This window comes from Chelmon rostratus, chromosome 16 (genome assembly GCF_017976325.1).
Source record: "Chelmon rostratus isolate fCheRos1 chromosome 16, fCheRos1.pri, whole genome shotgun sequence".
Taxonomy (NCBI): domain Eukaryota; kingdom Metazoa; phylum Chordata; class Actinopteri; order Chaetodontiformes; family Chaetodontidae; genus Chelmon; species Chelmon rostratus.
The window spans coordinates 4,617,262-4,635,976 of record NC_055673.1 but is presented as its reverse complement, the minus strand read 5'-3'; the positions used below and the strand labels follow the sequence as shown (position 1 = coordinate 4,635,976).

Below are 18,715 nucleotides of genomic sequence, written 5' to 3'. Positions count from 1 at the left end.
AACCTGAACCAAAGCAAACCCTGCCGAGGGGGACAGACAGAGACAGAGCGCCACTGCGAGCTTTACGCACAGCTGTCTGGACACAACAAATGGAGCCTAATTGTGTCTGTGTGACATTCAATGGAGAGCAGCGGAGAGAGAAGCACCAACTACACTAGATGAAGTGCGACGGTAACAGACATTCCCTGTCCAGTCACCTACAGCCCGTGTTAGCCTGCATGGATAACCACTGGTAGCTTTATATTTCCTCCCAAAGCCGAGCAGTCGTCGCTGCGCGCCCTGCACATCCCTGTGTGTACGCGTGTGTGTGTGCGTGTGTGTGTGTCACTGAGTGTGTGCCGGACTACTTGACTCCGAGAAGACACAAGTAAGGGGACCGTAATATCCATCTGTGTCCCAGAGCAACACAAATCTGAAAAGCGAGAAATGTGAATCCGCCGAGGCACAGTCTCGATCCAGGAAAAGAAAAAGCCAAATACTGAGTCTCTGTTTTTCAAAGCATCCGGGCTTCCTTACAAACGGCTGTCCACAAACCTGGAAAAGCATACGAAGAAAGGCCAAAGAACGACGGAAGGACGACGGATAAGAAAAGAAGAAAAGTGAGACTAAAATAAAAAACAACGACCCCCAGGTCGACAGAGGACCATGTTTGTCCCCCTGCCGGTCCCCTTCGTCTTTCAGAGAACAGCGTCCGACTTCAGCGCCTGGAGACTCAAGTCCTCGCTGGCTCCGCGGTCCAGCCCCGGTAAGACGCTTTCCTCCCGGTCCTTTTATCCTCACTGTGCACCTACACAGAGAGTCAAACCCGCTGATTATCTTAAGTGGAAGATATTTTAATTTCCACTCCGCTAGATTTTTCAAGAATTATGTACAGAGCAGCCTGTTTTCTTCCCTCAGTGTCATCTCAAATTTAACCAACAGTCAGACAAATTATGTAGAAGGATTTGATGGGTTACATGTACATAATTTTAATACTCTATATTTCACTTAATACCCAACGCACAACTCACAACAAGCATTTTTCCATGTATGAAAGTTATTCTACAGCTACAAGATTTGCACCTCAATCTTAATGTCTTACAGTCTTCCAACTCAATTTCTGTAAGAAAACAGATCTGAAAAGGTGTTTAGATCGTTTCATTTGCATAAAATTCAAATTAACTTGTGTCCTGAACTGCTAATAATTTTCCTGTGATTTGCCTTATTCTGCTTTGTTTGAAATTATGCAAACAAAACGTGAAACTGCATTCAAAGTTAAATTGTCTGACTCACTCGTTTGAAGACAAGAACAGAGAGTCAACTGCCGTGAGATATTTTCCATTACCGCCTTTTCTCTTTATCTCTACAAATAAAAATGAACTGAATTGATTAATAAGAAATTAGAGTTTAATTAAAATACTTACTTGCATATAAATCCGAAATGTAAAACACACCTGAATTTGGATGCATGAATGTGTGGCTCATTAGCATCCATCAGAGTGTCACAGAGGCGCCACACTCTCTCCTCATCTTTCCCTCTTTCACTCAGGACAATCTATCCATCTCAGCCTCCATCCCATCTGTCTCCTCTCCTCACTCCTCTCCTCTCCTTCAGTGTTTCTCGGTCAGGTTAGGGGGGAATATTCATGGTCATCTATCGATCAGAACGTATTGATCTCTGACTGGGGCCACATTGGGAAAACAGGAGTACAGTCAAGTTGGCTGAGGGAGAAAGTTTGGCTTCACTGGAGACGATGTGAGAAGGAAAAACGAACAGAGGGACATTTTGTAAATGACTGAAATTCAAATTGTTGTAACAAAATAAAGTGTCCATATTTATCTCTAAAACACAAGTATCCTTTATATCTTACTTTTACTGTGGAGTAAAACTCTAATATTTCTAATCTAATATCACTAAAGCAACTTGTAGTGGGTTTGCCAATCAATAGTACTTACTCTAATGACCTCACCATGCCTTCGTGCTATGCTTTAATACCCAATGATCACTATAATATTCCTATAGTGTCTTGCAGTGCGATCAGTAAAGGCAGTGCTCTTTACGGTATTTTTTCCATCTCCTGTGGTGTCACTGTAATGTTGCTGTAATATTCTGAAAGGGCTCTATCACCTCTCTGTGATGTTTGCTCAGCATCATTTTCTTAAATTCTTAAAATCGTGCTCCTGCAGTGAAACGTTTAGAAAAATAACAACTGTGGAATTTAATGTGTTGAATTTTGTCACAATTGAACTAAAACGCAGAACAGAAATTAGTTAAAGAAAATAAAATGCATCCCGCTTTTTATCTTGATGCTGGAGGTCAGCTCACCTGCTGTAGTTTCTCTTAACACCTGTGGAAGTTTTAAAACTTAAGAGAGCGACTTGTTGGTCACTGTTTCAGCATAAACCGTGTGTGTGTGCACTGAGGTGTGTCTACATGTTTGAGTGGGGTTCCTGGAAGGTGACGGTGCCAGTGGCTCCCCTTCCCTCATCCCCACCGCCTTAATCCATCCAGGCGGAAATTTCAGATGACAGACGGGGGGGTAGGTGTGCATGCCGAGCCGTGCGGGGTAATTCAGGCTATCACCTTAAGTAGGTGTCAGGAGGAGAAAAACGGTTGAGGTTTTAATGAGAGCTGCTCCTGGCGGCTTTGACAGGCGACATATAACCACTGGCCTCTGTTTTGGGGGTGGGGTCAGTTTCTATGTTGGTCCTTTAAGAAATTAAAGTAAAAGACACGGTGCGAGAACAAGGAGGAGAGGCGGAGGCTGGGTCCGAGGGAGTGAATGGATGATTGAAAGAATAACAGAATGAGCGAGTGCATAAATGAATAGTAAATGAATGAGAAGGTGAAAGTGTCAGTGAATTGAATTAATAAAATCAGTGAAAGAATGAACGAACAGTCATTTGGTTGAAAACTCCAGTAAACACAATGATTGATCAGAAGAAACACATCAGTAAATGAATGATTGGGTTAAAAGAGTCAAGCATTTAATGACCAGTACACGGTTTAGAGAATGAATACATGAATATGAGAGAATATGTGGATTCATAAATTGCTTTAGTGATTTAATAAATGAGCATATAGGTGAAAAAATGAATGAATATGTGAGTGAGATAGTAAGTCTTCTCTCTCTGTGTCCATCACGTTTTCTCCTCCTCAGGCTGCTTTTTTATTTCAAAATGTTGGTGTGATAAGCAGCCAATACACATGAGAGAAATAAACTTGGTAGGAGAGCAAAGGCCACCGCTCATCCCTCATTTCCCCTTCTGTTTTTCTTCCCTTTTCTCCCTCTTTCATCCCTAATCTCATGAGAGAAAGAAACTTCTCTGCTCCCTGTTTCTCATTATCTCTCATTTCTGTGAAGTATTCACTTGACACGAAAGCCTCTTCAGTAAAATGCAAACTCTCCTCTCTCTCTCTGTGTCCCTCGCTCTGTCTCTCTCTCATTCCCTATGGACAGGGAGGTTGTTGAATTGGATTTGCCTGGTGTGGTTTGGCCGGGCCCCATAAGCCACTTTAGCTAAGTCTGTTACCCACAATTCTCTGTCTCTCTCTGATCTGCGCCTTTGACCAAGGTGTGCATGTGTGCATCTGTACGATTGCCTGCACCTGTGAGTGAGTGTGTGTGTGTGTGTGTGTGTGCATGCATGGGCGTGTGTGTGCGCGTCCATATCTGGGTGTGTTTGCGTTAGTGTGAGTAAAGACGGGGTGTCAAAAGTCTAAGATGAGGTGAGTGAGGTTCAGTGGAGAAGGGAGAGAGAGAGGTCCTAAACAGCAGACGCTAGCAGACAGTGGTTTTACAGTGGATCTAAACTGAGGGCTTATGGGTTTTTTGTCAGCTCGGCTCTTTAACACTACAGTGTTGAGACCGCTGGCCTCAGCTCAGCTGGGCCTGAGACGCATCACCAGAGTAAAACGCTTTTAAAACAGTCACTGGATTGAATTTGTTACCGGAGGATATTTCTTTAAACCTTTTATTTTTTCATTTAATTGCCCAGTAATACATTGTTGTAAATGAATTGTTCATTTGAAGACAGCAAACTGTCTGTCTGTCCCCTGCCATTAAGTCTACGGGTTGGATCACTTTATTAACTGCAAACACTAACGTCCAGACGAAAATCCATTAGTCTGAGTTTTACTGATTGAATGTCCTACGACAGTCTAAATGCTGCTTTAGAAGCTCCATCTACTAATGGAAATATTATTACTATGTATGAAAATGGAAACGCTTTGGGATGCTTAATATCTGCAGAAATTCTGAGCATTGTAAGTTACAGTAAGTATCAGATTAAAAAAAACCTTGACACTTGTTCACTCTGAAATTCACCGTTATTAAACCACCTGACAGTGCAGCCATTTGATTGTAGACATTATTGACCTCAGTGGATCCTTGAACTCATTAGGTATGCACCAAAAAACCCATCAGGTTTACAACTCAAATGTGCTGAGTGGATATTCAGCCTTATTTTTTTTTTACTTAGCCACAACAATATGCTAAAAAGGTTGAGTAAAAGCATCATACCTCAACAAAATCAAGCCTATGTGTTGATTTTGAAGACCAGTAGTAATTGAGCACATTTGCAGTGTTATTTTTGAAGACATGCTGTATTAATGTTGGTTTTTGTTGCGTTTAGTTTTGAGTAATTTTTAAAAATTTAAGCTTTAAAATTGAAATTAATCACCGTATTGTGAACACAGTATAGCTGCAACTAAGACGGCTCAAATGTGATCATTTGAGGGTTTAATTTCTCACTGTGTGTACAGTATGCAGCTTCTATACTGGACTGAGCAGCACGAACCGACTGTGTGGCTGAGAATGAACCCTGACGTCTCATCTATGTTTACTGTGGTCGTAAACCAGCAGGAAGGAAAAGAAAGTGGAGCCGAAACCACATCCTTTGTCCAAAAGCGAAGCCGCTCATTGAATTCTTTCTTGTTTGCTGGATATTAATACACTTGCAGCGACACAGATTGACTGCTGAAGAGCAGAGACTGATGTCCCATAGTTCATTCTGAGCATCAGATCTTTGCCACAAAGACTCACAAAGCTTGTCTTTTGGGCGGCTCAGTGATCTGACCAGACAGTCTCCTCTGCTGTGCGGTTTTCAGAGGGCAGGCAGGGCGGAGAGGGACCTGTAGCTGCCGCTGCACTGTCCCTGCTCTGCACCACAACAAAGGAAATCTAAATGCTCTTTTATTTTATGTACACTGCTGTAAAATCCTCAAGGGCCACTGTGGCCCATATAAAACTGAGAGCTGTCAAATTCGCAGAGAGAAGGCACGTGCTGGATCGAGAGGGATGGTTTATTTATGTTGGCTACTCTGAGAGGCCTGCTTCCCAAGCTGTAGTTATTCAGCACAGTGTCGATTTTGGTCTGAGGTCCGACCTGTTCTGTTCGGCTGTCTCCATTTCTAGTTAGGTTATATCTTTACATGGAAACGTATATAAGTAAAGTGATGAAAATTCATGATGATCAGACAGAGAGAGCTGTATAAAAATGATTTTTTGCACATGGAATTATAATACAACAAAGAAAATGGGACAATGTGATGATGGTTAAATCAAAATGATCGCAATAAGATGATGAAACTGAAAACAATAAGGCAGTGTGGTGATAGTGTGTGCTGTTCTATTCTATTTTATTCTATTGTTTAGAAACAGTGCAGAGAAACTTTTATTGAGAGTTCAAAGCACAAACCTCCTGCCCACACCTACACACATAAACACTCATATATATACACACACACACACACACACACACACAAAGTGCTCCGTGCTGCTCGATAACTACCTCCTCTCCTACCCAGGATCTTCACCTCGCGGTGTTGTCTGGGCCACAACAAACTGGGCCTGAGCAAAGACCCCTGTGCCTGGATTAATTGGCTGTGTGTGTGTGTGTGTGTGTGTGTGTGTGTGTGTGTGTGTGTATAAGCTTGTGTGCAAGTATTGTGTGTGTGTGTTAGCAAGTATTTGTGTTTGTGCAAGGAAGTTTGAGAATTTGTTCGGCTTGTAGCAGCATTTTGTTATGTGTCTGCATATGTAGAGGTGCATCAGTGTGTGTTGTTGTGTGTGTGTGTGTGTATTAGCATATGTGAGAATTATGTGTGAAAGAGGGGTGTGTATAAGCAGGAATTTGCTGTTTATGTGTGTGTATGCATGAAGCTATCAGTCCTGTGTGTGAGCAGGCAGACAGGTAGACGATTCAATAATTGCACGTTGAGGTCAGTTATGGATCTGTCCGGCATGTGTGGTTTATCTGGAAACCACAAGCAGCTCATAGCTGCCCATTGTGTGAGTGGTTTTAACCTTCCACCACTATTGATTAGCCAGCATTGACTACTCTCCCGCCACCCCATTTGTGTTTGTGTGTGTGAATTGTTGATATGTGTGCATCAGAATTTGTGGTTCTAACGTGTGTGTGTGTGTGTGTGTGGGTGGACTGGGTGTGTGTGGATGTGTGTACTGACATGAACGATTGCAGTGGATGTGTAGGAATTTGAGGGATGTGAGGACACCTGCTTCTGCATGTGTGTGTGTGTGTGTGTATGGATCAGATTTTAAAAGGGGCAGCGTTGTTGGTGAGTCCCGGTGCTAACGTGATTGCGAATGACAAAGCGTCCAGGCGGGTTTGTTAGCTCCATAATGGGGAATCAATAGACACAACACAGATGTCAATACAACATGCTTTATTGCGTTAAGCCGCCTCACCCCCACCCTGGGCTCTGCACACACACACATACACACACAAAGTCTATTCACAGATGTACGTATCTGCTCTGTAGTTGCTGTCTCAAACACATGCATGCAGATAATTATGTATTTACACATCACACACGTACATACATGCACATGACTGGTATCGCTGTCAAACCAGCTCGTACATGTTGCTACCTTCACACACACGCATGCACACTCTTTTGACATCCACATTATGCATTTATGTGCCTCACCTTCACACCTTTTTATACAATACGTGCTGTACACAGTCACTTGAAAAGGTTTCAGTGTCATCGTGCTTTTAGCGAACGTTTGTGTTACTTCACATGAACGACACTCAGATCACATCAAACAGGTCATCAGTGAGGCTTTTTAAAAACATGTGTGTCTCCTTCTTGACAACGTGTTCTGTAGCGTTTCTTCACAACATTTCCCAGAGGTCACGTCATCGTGAACCGTTGTGAGCAGTACTTTGTCATCTTTTTTCTTGGATTTCCTGAGGTTTGAGCCTACTGTAAGTTCCAAAATAGACAGTAAATCTTTCAAGGTGGTTATGTAGCTGAAATGCAAAAGTTACTATTGATGTACAGGAGCAAAATCGTTCTATATTCTATTCACCTCACACACATATGTGTGCTGTACATTACCTTCACACTTCACGCGGTGAACACACACATGCAGACCTTTTGTCTTTGTTTCACGTCGGCGATAAAAGTCATTTCACACCATGGACACTTCCTGCTGTGCAGATATGAAATAAAAATCCCCCCACAGCCAAATATGGTCACCTGAACTCTGCTTCCCCTTTGCTGCTTGTCCGTATGTCAGTCTATCCAACCGGCTCAAACTGTCATTGTTACCGTGGAAACATTCATAGGCCATTAGACACACATATAGAAGGAAAGGAACCTAGGTAAACACTGTCCTCCTCCACACATACACACATAAAGACAGACACACATACACGCACCCTCAATTGGACAGTCATCTTCGTCTTGCGCTCTTGATGGTCACAAAGACCATTAAGGGCTAAATTGGTTGTACTCAGGCTATATTTGCCTGCCCAGTGTGTCTCGCTCTCTTTGAGTTTGTAATCGCCAATCATATGTAAGTGTGTGTGTTAGTGTGTGTTTTGTGGCTATTTGTGAGTACATTTCAGGTATGTCTGTGTGTAAACATGAGGACCCATGTACTTAATGAGTACTTATTTCTGCTGTGTTTGTGTGAAATTGGTGTTTCCCTGATGGCTCATCTCAGTACTTGTGTGTGTGTGTGTGTGCACAGGCCAGTGACTATTTTACACCCTTGCTAAATAATGAATCCTGGGCACAGCAGGGGACCTTTTTTGGTTTAACACCAATGCACACCCCTAATCGAATGCACTCAGCATGTGCTGCCCCTTTGTCCGACAAGGTGTCCATCGATAGGCTTTCACCTCAGCGCACATAAATGCCATAAAGAACCCCGTGCCTATTCATTCGTCTCATAGCTCGCATTCCTTCTCTTCACGCTCCTCTCCATCCCTCCTTTCACTCCCTCCATCACTCTAATTCCCCGCCTTGGCCCGGCGTGCCACTGGGTGTGTTCGGCTGGAAGAAGTGAAGGTTGAATGAAAAGAGAACATGAGGGTGAGAGCGGCCGAGAAAGGCCTGAAGGCTGTTCAACTGATTAGCGGCTGATCTGAGGTCAGGGCTGCTGCTCACCTTCTAATTAAGCAGAATAATTAGCTTTCACACTATACTCGAATCAGAGTGTGTGTGGGTGGGTGTGTGTGTGTAAGGTTGAACATATAAGTCTTCCTTTTTGTAGAGAATTAAGACTTTTCTGGCTAAAAAAATATAATCGTCTTATTCTCTTAATCCCAGACACAGATCATGGTTAGTATGTAATCTGTATGTCCAAGACCCATCTGTCCACCAGCTTTCATAAAAATCTGTTTGAAACATTTGGCTGCCAGGAAGACAACGCAAATATCTGACTAATGGGACAATATAGCCCTCTGCCCAGAGGAAATACATTTCAGGCCTTGTAATGAGGCACAATTTCTCCTGTTAAATTTGTGAAGATGTACTTCTTCCTGTGAGTAATTTGCTGTAACTTTTCCAGGACTCAGACATTCCCAAGCAATGCACTGTGTAGCCTGAATAAATCTATCTGTCAGATGTGAAAAGAGCACAGTAATGCTAGAAGGCCGTGCTTGTGTGCGATCTCCAGCAGGTGTGCGTGATTATTGGTTAGCTAACGTCTTTCACTTCCTGCTGCTGGTGTGTGTAATACAGAAGTGCTGGTCTTTTGTGCCAACCTGATGGCAGTGATCTTGTTCCCCTGCTTGCATGAATGGAGAGAACAGGGCTTAGGAAAAGCTCCTGTCCTCCTTCACAGGTCTCTGACATAATGAAGCCAGCGTGTGATCTCACGCACAGCCTCTCTGTGGAAGTGTGAGTAAGCTCGTCTTGATGTGCGCTTCTGCCGTCTCAAAGCTTTAGGACTTTTTTTATAGAGATTAAAATGACAAGGCCGTGGATAAGCAGAACGGTGTGTTTTTTGTGAATGTGTGTGTGTGTGTGTGCGGTTGAGTACACTTTCCTCTCAGAGTGTTTGCATGTTTATGTGCGCCACCGTAATGTAATCTTGCTGTTTGCTTCGCCGTGGGGACGTTTTATGCTCGCCAACATAGTTTGTATTGAATAAACCACACACAGAGAGCCAACGCGTGTCCTTTGTGCAGCCCTTTTGCATGTCTGCAACTGTGTGTGTGTGTGTGTGTGTGTGTGTGTGTGTGTGTGTGTGTGTGTGTGTGTTCCTAAGCAATATGAATCCCAGCAGCCAACAATGCGTTTCTTCCCGCCGCTGATACATTTAGCTAATAAAGTCGGATGACAAAAGTGGGGTTAGCTAGATTGGATTCCACCTCTTTTGTCTCCTCTCTCCACCCGTCCATCCCCTTGGCTGGTGGTCAGCGCTGTTTTTGGGAGTAGAGGGGAGATTTAGACCCCCCAATTTAATTTAGCGGACAAGAGTTATGGTAATGAATGTGGGGGAGAGAAAAGGGGGCGTGTGAGGAGAGGGGAGGAGGGGTGGGGTACCTCAGGAACACATCCTCTCCTTCCTCCCCTGGACCCCTCCTTCCTTCTCTTCAGCCTGTCTTATTGAGGCACCAGCAATGACTGTGAAGGGTTTTTAGTGAAAAACGTAATATCATGCAGGGTGGTGGTGGTTGTTGGGGGGTGTGGGGGGGTTGCTGTATGTATGCACAGAGACAGAAGTAAAGTGACAACAATAGAGGATGGAGAGAGAGGAGGGGTTCAGGGGGGTGGACAGGCACTGGGTCCGGCCCTTTTTAATAAATCTGAGTGCTCTGGTTAGTGCTTCAATCTGCTGTACTCAACTAACCTCCTACCCACATTACACACACACACACACACACACACACACACACACACACACTTTCAAATACATACATGCACTTACTCCCTATGACTCATTTTCACCCACATATGCTGTCGCCAGACTACAAGCTCAAGGGCTTTTAGAAGGTGTTTTCGTCAGACTGTACAGCTGATGCTGCTCCAAAATGTACTGCCCGACAGATGTGGGCACGAAAGTATGAAAAACAAAAATATTGCTTTTTGGTATTTGTTGTTTTAATATTAATTTGGATTTTTTTTTCTTTTGAACCTTATTAACTGTCTTCTATGCTACTACTGTTGTCAACACACTGCAGAAAGTTCAAAAGTACTGCAGTTGTGCATTTTCAATAAGCAGAACAAACTTATGCAATGATAGACAGTGAGCTGCTCCTCACAAATACCTGGATGGGCTGCAGGTACTGCATCTAATTCGTGCCATGCAATGAATCCAATTTGGCTGCTCTTTGAGAGCCTGGTGAGTTAAAGCAAAAAATCCACTTAAACACACTAGAAAAAAGCTGTACCTTGCATTTCTGGATCCATTTTGATGTTTGATGGTGTAATTTTCTTATTCGTCATAGATAACTGGTCCAATACAAATGGCATGATGTCACGTTGAGTCAGCAGCTACAGTGGAGTCTGATAGCAGGAAACAGTTCACCTGTCTGAGGCATCAACAGTAGACATGTTTTGGTCTCAGACGCTCAGATGGAGAGAGCGAGGGCCTCTTTGTAGGCCCACCATTTTGTACCATTGCCAAGTAGAGTCCTCAATAATATGTCGTAGTGGTCACAAGATGTGGTGGGGTTTTTTTGCTCAAGGAATCTCCCTGGACTGGAGACACTGTTGCTGTTCATATGACACATGAAACTGACACCTGAACCCCATCAAGTTCAGGCTCATTCTCTGAGCGCTGTCAAAAGGCACTCTGGGAAAATGCATGAAGAAATCACAAACCCAAGTAGCGTCTGGTTGAGGGAAAGTAAGAAAATTACAGCACTTCATCATGTAATAACTCCTGAAACTCTGGCATATTACTGTAGATCAAGTGCTCACATTTACAACTGCATACAGTATTTGCTCAGGTGAGATTTTGGTTAAACCATTATTGATAGCATGCATTCCAGTACCTACAACCATGCATCTTTAACTATAAATCAAAACATAAGAGGGTTACCTAGCAACCAAAACGTTGGTTCAGCGTGGGCTGCTGACAGTATACGAATGCTTAAATCTGCTAAATAGCTTCTCAACCGGAGACCCTAAAATGCAACACTGTGTTTCTACCACGAAGGTCTTGAGACATATGTAGGAATTTGTTGTGGAACAGAAAAGGCAGGAAAATTGTTGCAAAAACGTGTAAAACAAACTTCCCTTAAGAACCGACACATAGTCAGATGCTGTTTTTTCAGCCACTCTGCATGATTTAAAGTATCTTAGTCAGCCTGTGAAGACATATCCCCCTCAGCTGCACCGAGGCCAGCCATCCTCACGAGCAGTTTTGAACACATAATCGTCTTCACACTCCGTGACTCCAATCTCTCCCACATACAGTACACACACATTTACTACATCAGATAAAGGAGCGAAAAAACTCCTTTTTTCTGTACCCTTTTTTTCTCTCCTCCCAGCTCTCCTGCTTATCACTGCCCCCCCTTCTTTTTTAGCCTCTTTTATTATCCTCTGCTTTTTTTTTTCCTTCAGCAGCTCAGTCCAGAAATGAAATTAATCTGTTGTACTACACCCCTCCCTCCTTCCTCCCTCCTCCTCCTCCTCCTCCTCTTCTTCCTCCCTGCTTTCCCTCCTCCTCCCGCATCTCAATCTCATTCTCTCTTTGCTCTGTGGGGAGGATTGGACTCGTCACTTTAACCTCTTCATATTGGATATGAATCTGTTAGCCTGCCTGCCCCTCTCTCTAACACTCCCCACCTCAATCCACATAGTTCATGCACACACAGGGAAGTGCATCTACACAAATACACACATACAAAGGCACTGTCACACTTATTTACGCACATGCATGCACACACACACGCACAGACACCGTACTCACTCACACTTCATTCCACACACATATCTAAACAAATCTTTCGACAAATCCCAACCCTCACGCACACACACACACACACACACACACACATGTTGACATCTCTGACAAACGATCCTCCGGCGGGTTTCTCCCGGTGCTTCAATCAAAGCCATTGATATGAATCTGGGCTGTTTTCTCCATACTGGCAGCAGCAGCAATATACCAGCTGTACTTTTTAGCAGCTACACATCTTTCATCAGGGCCTGTGCCTGGAAAATGGCTGTTTACAGCCACCCCCACCCCCCTTTTATTCTTGCCACTTCTACATAGAGACAGGCGATATTGCAGGATTTTAGCTTTGGCCTTGGCTGAACCACCCTGCCTTATTAGTGCGGATATCGAATGAATGAGAGAGGCTCCATACTTCATATGAAAAAGGGAGGCAGGGAGAGGAGGGGAGGGAGGCAGGAATGGGGGATGAGGGAGAGAAATGTGGGGAGTGAGCGAGGTTTCCTTAATGGTTCCCCCTAGGGGTTTTAGCGGCCGTGCGGGCTGGTGCAGCCACATACAGTCATAGCAGCGAAATAGGACAGGTGAAGATCCTCTCTCCTCCTCCTCCTCCTCCTCTCTAAAGAGTGGTATGAATATGGTAAATCCGCTGTCCGCTTGGCGGCATGATTCTCTCCCAGAAAATGGCCCTGTGTCTGTGTCCCTCGGGGGTATAAGCTAAGGAGATTCTGCATTTAGGCCCAGCACTCACTCCCTTTCTGCTCTCTGGGGGTTTGAAAGGGCCCCAGCCTGCCCCAATCCTCCTATCTATCTCACCACCGTAGCAGCAGTGATAGCACACAGCACAGCAGCGCAGCTTAAACATGGTGGCTGCAGCTACACAGCTATCGCTATCTGGACGCATGGCTTTTCCACGCGCTCACACGCACACGCACATACACATGCAGAGCCTCTATCCATGTCAGTGTCTCGCTGACTGAGTGAGGTACATTTAGCTAGTGTTCGCCTGAGGCAGTGAGGGATCACCGATGACCATCGTCATGTTCTGTTACACACACACACACACGCGCGCACACACACACAGTTGTTTTCTGCTGCCAGCTCTGCAGCTCCAGCCTTGTCGAGGTCAGAGAACATGGTTGGATGGCAGCTCGCTCAGACAGTCTGTCAGTCATCCATTACAGGAGAAGACAAAGCATTCAGTTTATTTGCACCTAGTTGGCCTTCATGGTAGAGCTGGGAAATCCTGACACAATCAAACATCATAATATTTCTGACTCAGTACTTGTCAATGTCAGTAGTGTGACTCGCTCGTGGGTGTGATTATTGGCTCTTTCATGCAGTATTTCATATAAACTGGATGGTATGATGTGATCTCTTAGGGAGAAAAAGCGTTGGTAAAGTGAGTTTTATGGGCAATCATCATGTAAGTCCAGTTTAACCGTATTGCAGCCTTAAAGAGGAAAGATTTGAGCCGGTTATGATTACAATAACCACTGTCCCAGAAGATATAAAGCCATTACATCAAGATACTGCCATTAAGTTGATATATTTCCTCATTCTACTCAGTAGGTGATTAAGTTGTTCATGCAATATACAACCTATGTGTAAATCTTAATCACCTAGGCTTGTAAAATTAAACATTTATTAGGGTCAGGCTGCAGAGAGAGAGAAATTTGGTATCTTGCCCAAGGACACATGACCTGTATGTGGAATCAATCCTGTGACCTCTCAGCTGAGGGACAGTTTCTCTAATCAGCTGATAAATTCTGGTAGAGACGGGTGGGAAACAAAACCTGAAGTGAAGTAACTACTGAACCAAAGACAAGTATGATTTTTCTTATTTAGAGTGTGTATTAAATTGAAATAGATAGTCTTATTTATCTGAAGGTCTTTGGTAAGTTTAATTATTTAAAAGGTTTATTATTTTGGTTTATTTAACCACCACTACAGAAGCTAAATGTATGTAATTGGATAATGAGCTGAGTGGCCTGGTAATAATTTTTATACATTTCATGATAATCAGTGATCACAGAGCAAAGTGCTCGCGGTGCTCATCACAGCAGTGAGCGCAAATGTTAGCATTTGAATTTAGATGTGATAAAATATTGATGCAAATGTCCTCAGTGTGCTCACTCATGTGAGCTGAGGCAAAAGTGTGTGTTTGTGTGTGTTTTAACATGAACTGGACTAAGTGTTTATATATATATGTGTGTGTGTGTGTGTGTGTGTGTGTGTGTGTGTGTGTGTGTGTCCCTCAGCTGTGGCACATGTGAGCCTAAGTGTGTTTGCATAGTGCATCTGCCTGTGTGTGTGTGCGCGCGTGTGTCCATACATATGTGTTTTAATTTCCCAGCCCCCTTCTCTCCCTCCTTCCTCCTGGTGGGGGGGGCAGCAGGGGTCCGAGCGCCCAGCGCCCCGTGTCATCCCAAACCCCCTCCTCATCTCCTTTGTCTGCTCGTCAGTTAGGGAGCGGTCTTCGCGGGGCCCTGGGATGCGGGGGGTTGACCTTTACCCTTCACCCCCTAACCCCACACCTCCCCTCTCCGTTGCCCCAGTGATTCATATGCAAGCGACCCGTCACCCGCCTATTCTTTCCTTTCATCTGTCCACGCCTGGCCAAGCTGTTGTGTCACGTCTCAAGTTCAAGTCCTGGGACAGGCCAGGCCATCCAGGGCCACACCAGGCCACAACAGACCAGACCTGGCAGGCAGCAGGGATCGGGGGAGGGAGGCAAACCAGTGTTTGGCTGCTCATTTTTTATCAGGGGTCAGAGAGAAATGGTTGGATGGTGTTTTGGGGATGGGCTGGGGTCACACACTGGGGTCATCTTCACTCCGACAAACATGTCTGTTTTCACTTGTGATTTAATCTGCTGTTAATCCTAGAAATCATATTAATTAGAGAGCAAGTGGAACTTATTCTGTAATTAAATGTTGTCTTTAGACTTTCAGGCCCTTTAACGTTGTTCAAGTATTTAACATAGATGACATGCACTCAGTTGCCAGTTCAGTATGTACACGGTGCTAAAACTAATGCAGTCAAATGCAACAGTCCTGCATTAAATCCTGCCTTCATGAAGGTTATAATGTTTTTGTCAAATAAAAGGGAGGTGTTGATTGAACTGTATGGTCATTTTGGAGAACGTAGCTTGGGCTGCTTTCCTCAATTGCGTCATACTGACAAGACATTTCTAATATTTTGTCTACAACATTTATATGACTGATCACTTGTACTCTAGGTGGGATGAAGGGCAGGCAACTGTGGTTCTGGATTTTGCAATGGCACTCATTAAAACCAGTGTAGCTTTTCACCTTTACTATCTTAAGTCATTCCACGGGGCTCTATTGTAGCCTTCGCTGAGGGGCCTGCTTTGGGGGTTGGTGCTGCGGTCTTGGGGTCAGGGTCAAGGTGGGTGGGGCCCGGGCCAGCTAGCCAGACGGACGCACAGACGGTGGACTTGACATTGAGTGGATGAGTGGATTAACAGGATTGGGAGGCTCCTTGTGTTTAAGTGTATTGTCAGTGAAGAAGGCTTGAAAGTGATGGTTGTGGTGGGTCAGGGTTGTATTAGATTGTACTGGGCAGAGGATTTAACTGTGTTTGGACTTTTTATTTATATGTGTTGTAAAGGTGCTAGAAATTAATTGTCTCTTATCCATTTTTCATTTGTGGTGCAGGAGGTGACCTTTTGTGGGTTTTGAGTGTAAAGTTAATGCTCTTCTGACTCTTAAATCTTTCCATGAGCCAACTTATTTATTGCTTTCATTGGAAGGCACATCTTGTAAAACAGCATATTCACGAATAAAAGTGAATGTGAGAGCGCACACACACACTGTCCTTCAATTTGTGTGTGTAGCGCAGAATGAATACAATGAATGAACCATCTACTGACATGAACTATGCTTTCATTAAACTGAAAAATACCACCATTGTCCCAGCGCAGCTCTATTAGCCTGCAGAGGACACTCCGAGATGAATAAACACCTATTCAGAGCGAAAAAATAGAAAAGAGAAAATCTTCGCATTATGCACTCCACATTCCACACACAAATATGTGGGTTTTCTTGTTTCTTGTTTTTTATAGAAAAGCCCAAGTAACATTCCTTGAGGAAATGCAGAGCCTCCAAGGATATGTTAAGTAGGAAAACATTTTTTTTTTATTTAGGCAACTGGCTTTTAACCCACTGCTTGTGTTTGAGGCATTCTTGTTGATAATGGGCTGGAGTTTGTTTTGAAAGCATCCCAGTCGACAGTTGATTGAGCTGGCCTGAAGGTTACGCAGCGGACTTCCGCCCTCTGAGAGCCAAAACTTAGCCAGCTGGTGATGGTTGTTCTGAGATGTATGTCGTCATGTTTTTTTATTTTTCGGATACAAAATCACTGTAACTGTAACTTTACACAGACAAAAGAAAGGCATTTAAATTTGAAGAGAAACCTGCGCCTGTCGTTCTGTGCAACCTTTGCGTCGATGAATGTGTATGTATAATGCGTGTCTATGTGTCTGTTTAGCATCTGCAGAAGCCGCATTTGAGGATTTATTCCGGACACACTGCATTGTTTTGACTAAAGTCACCACTTCCTGACACCTTTAACTTTTTGTGGCTAAAGTGTGTTTTTGCTGGAGAATTTATGGAAAGACAATTAGATGATTAATATATCTATGTATGTATGTGTGCATGTATCTATCTCTATATATAAATATATGTGTGTGTGTGTGTGTGTGTCCTTGACCCACATATCAGCATCCTATACTAATGCTAATACACCCTCATTGACTGTTAGACTAATGTACCCCAGTAAGACACATGCTGTATGTGCACATTTGAGTGTAGTTCAATGCTAAAACATGATATCTACACACATGTAAAAAAAAAATGAACATGGTCTAACAAAATGACCCGTATGATGGGGAAAAAGCCCACACACTGAGAACGAGAAACTCGTAAAATGTAAAATGTAAAAAAGAATCAGCTTATGACACTGTTGTATTTTCGTGATGATATGAGACTGTTTGCCTTGGCCTCACGTACCTGACACTACTTATTGAAAAGCCTGGACTGAAGAGCACTCTCACATGTCTGGGCTCGTTCAAAGTGACACCTACTCAGAGGTAAATGGTGTGAATTGGTGAAAGAAGCCGGCATCGTCCTTGATAAATCATATATTTTTTTACAGTTTTGGTAAATATGTAATTCAAGGCATTTTTCCAAAATTGTAATGTTTACGCGTTGTCTTTTTGCGTCCTCAGTCCCACACCGCATAGATGTGTGTGTATATATGATCGCTGGGCTGGTGAGAGGTTACAGTCAGTTTGGAACCACATATGCAGCCAGCTGGTGGTTTAAGTGTCTGTATTTGGAAATATTGCACTGCTGTCCAGGGAAATCCATGTAACTGGTGATTTTAGCATCTTTCCTTTTGCTTGCTTGAAGTGAAAGCTTCTTATTTACGTGCTAAGTGAGCTATGAGAACCATTAAAGTTAACACCTGATATTACAATTTCAGAAAAATTCAACAGAAGATCTTTTCTTCATTCCTGAAAATTACACTTTTTGCAATAACAGAGTTTTTACCTGACAACGATGATATGCAGTCGGCGCTGACAGGAGCATGCAACCTGTCATTGATGGCAATTTGCCGCTTTCGTCTTCTGTGCCTGAGTGGTGAAATCGCTATGTTCCAACATGTCAGTTTTCTCCCTTCAGTACTGTTTTTTTTCCTTCTTGCTGATAAAATTGCACATAGTCCAAACCTAATTTTCTTGAATATGTACAAATTGAAAAATAATACCTCTGTGTTGAAACATCACATTATTCCAGGACACGTAGGAAGTATTTTCTTTTTATGGTATCTTCCTCACTTAACTCCGCATTAGCCAGCGTCAAATGTAGTGGTCACTAGTGGCTACTCACAGGCTTAATAACCATCTGAAAAACAGGAAAAATCCAATAGAGCTCTGCTGCAGCCGTAGCCGAGGGTAAGACAGCGTGAAACGGCTCGCTGGAGTTACAGCCAGAATTTGTGATCTAGATAAAAAGACGGTTTTCTCATGCGGTTCAACAAAATAATGATCAAATACTGTCTGTTCAGGGTTTTTAATGAGCTAATGTTTTAATAAGACATAAGAAAGATTTTTTTTTAACTTCAAAAATTGGCATTCTTTCCAAATCCCACCACACACTTCCACACTCTCTCTCACACACACACGGATTAGTTAACAGGAGTGGTGCCATATAAGCTTGGAAATGGCCGATGACACAAACACACATACACATATCACTGCATCCTCCACACCTGCCTCCCCACTTTTTCCTCTCCCCATCCTTCCCTCAGGACCAAAAAAAAAGAGAGAAAGAAAAACACAGAAAGAGAGAGAGAGAGAGAGAGAGAATGGTGTTGGGTGGGTTTGGTGGAAGGACAGAGAGTATTGGTCAGAGAAGAAAGAAAGTGAAAGAGAGGAAGGGATGGACAGACAGAGAGATACATCAGAGAAAGGGAGAGAGAGAGAGATGCCTCTAAGAATAAAGGGGGAGGAGGTGAAGATGAGTACTAAGAGAATGGGAGAG

The 18,715-nt window shown here is 43.5% G+C and overlaps 1 protein-coding gene across 1 annotated transcript in view; it reads left to right on the top strand.

The window, feature by feature from the left end:
* The first annotated feature begins 645 nt into the window (after window positions 1-645).
* LOC121619894 (POU domain, class 2, transcription factor 2) overlaps window positions 646-18,715 on the top strand; it is a 54,005-nt gene continuing 35,935 nt past the window's right edge. The window contains 1 exon segment of the mRNA XM_041955830.1: window positions 646-745. Coding sequence (XP_041811764.1) covers window positions 646-745 — 100 coding nt within the window.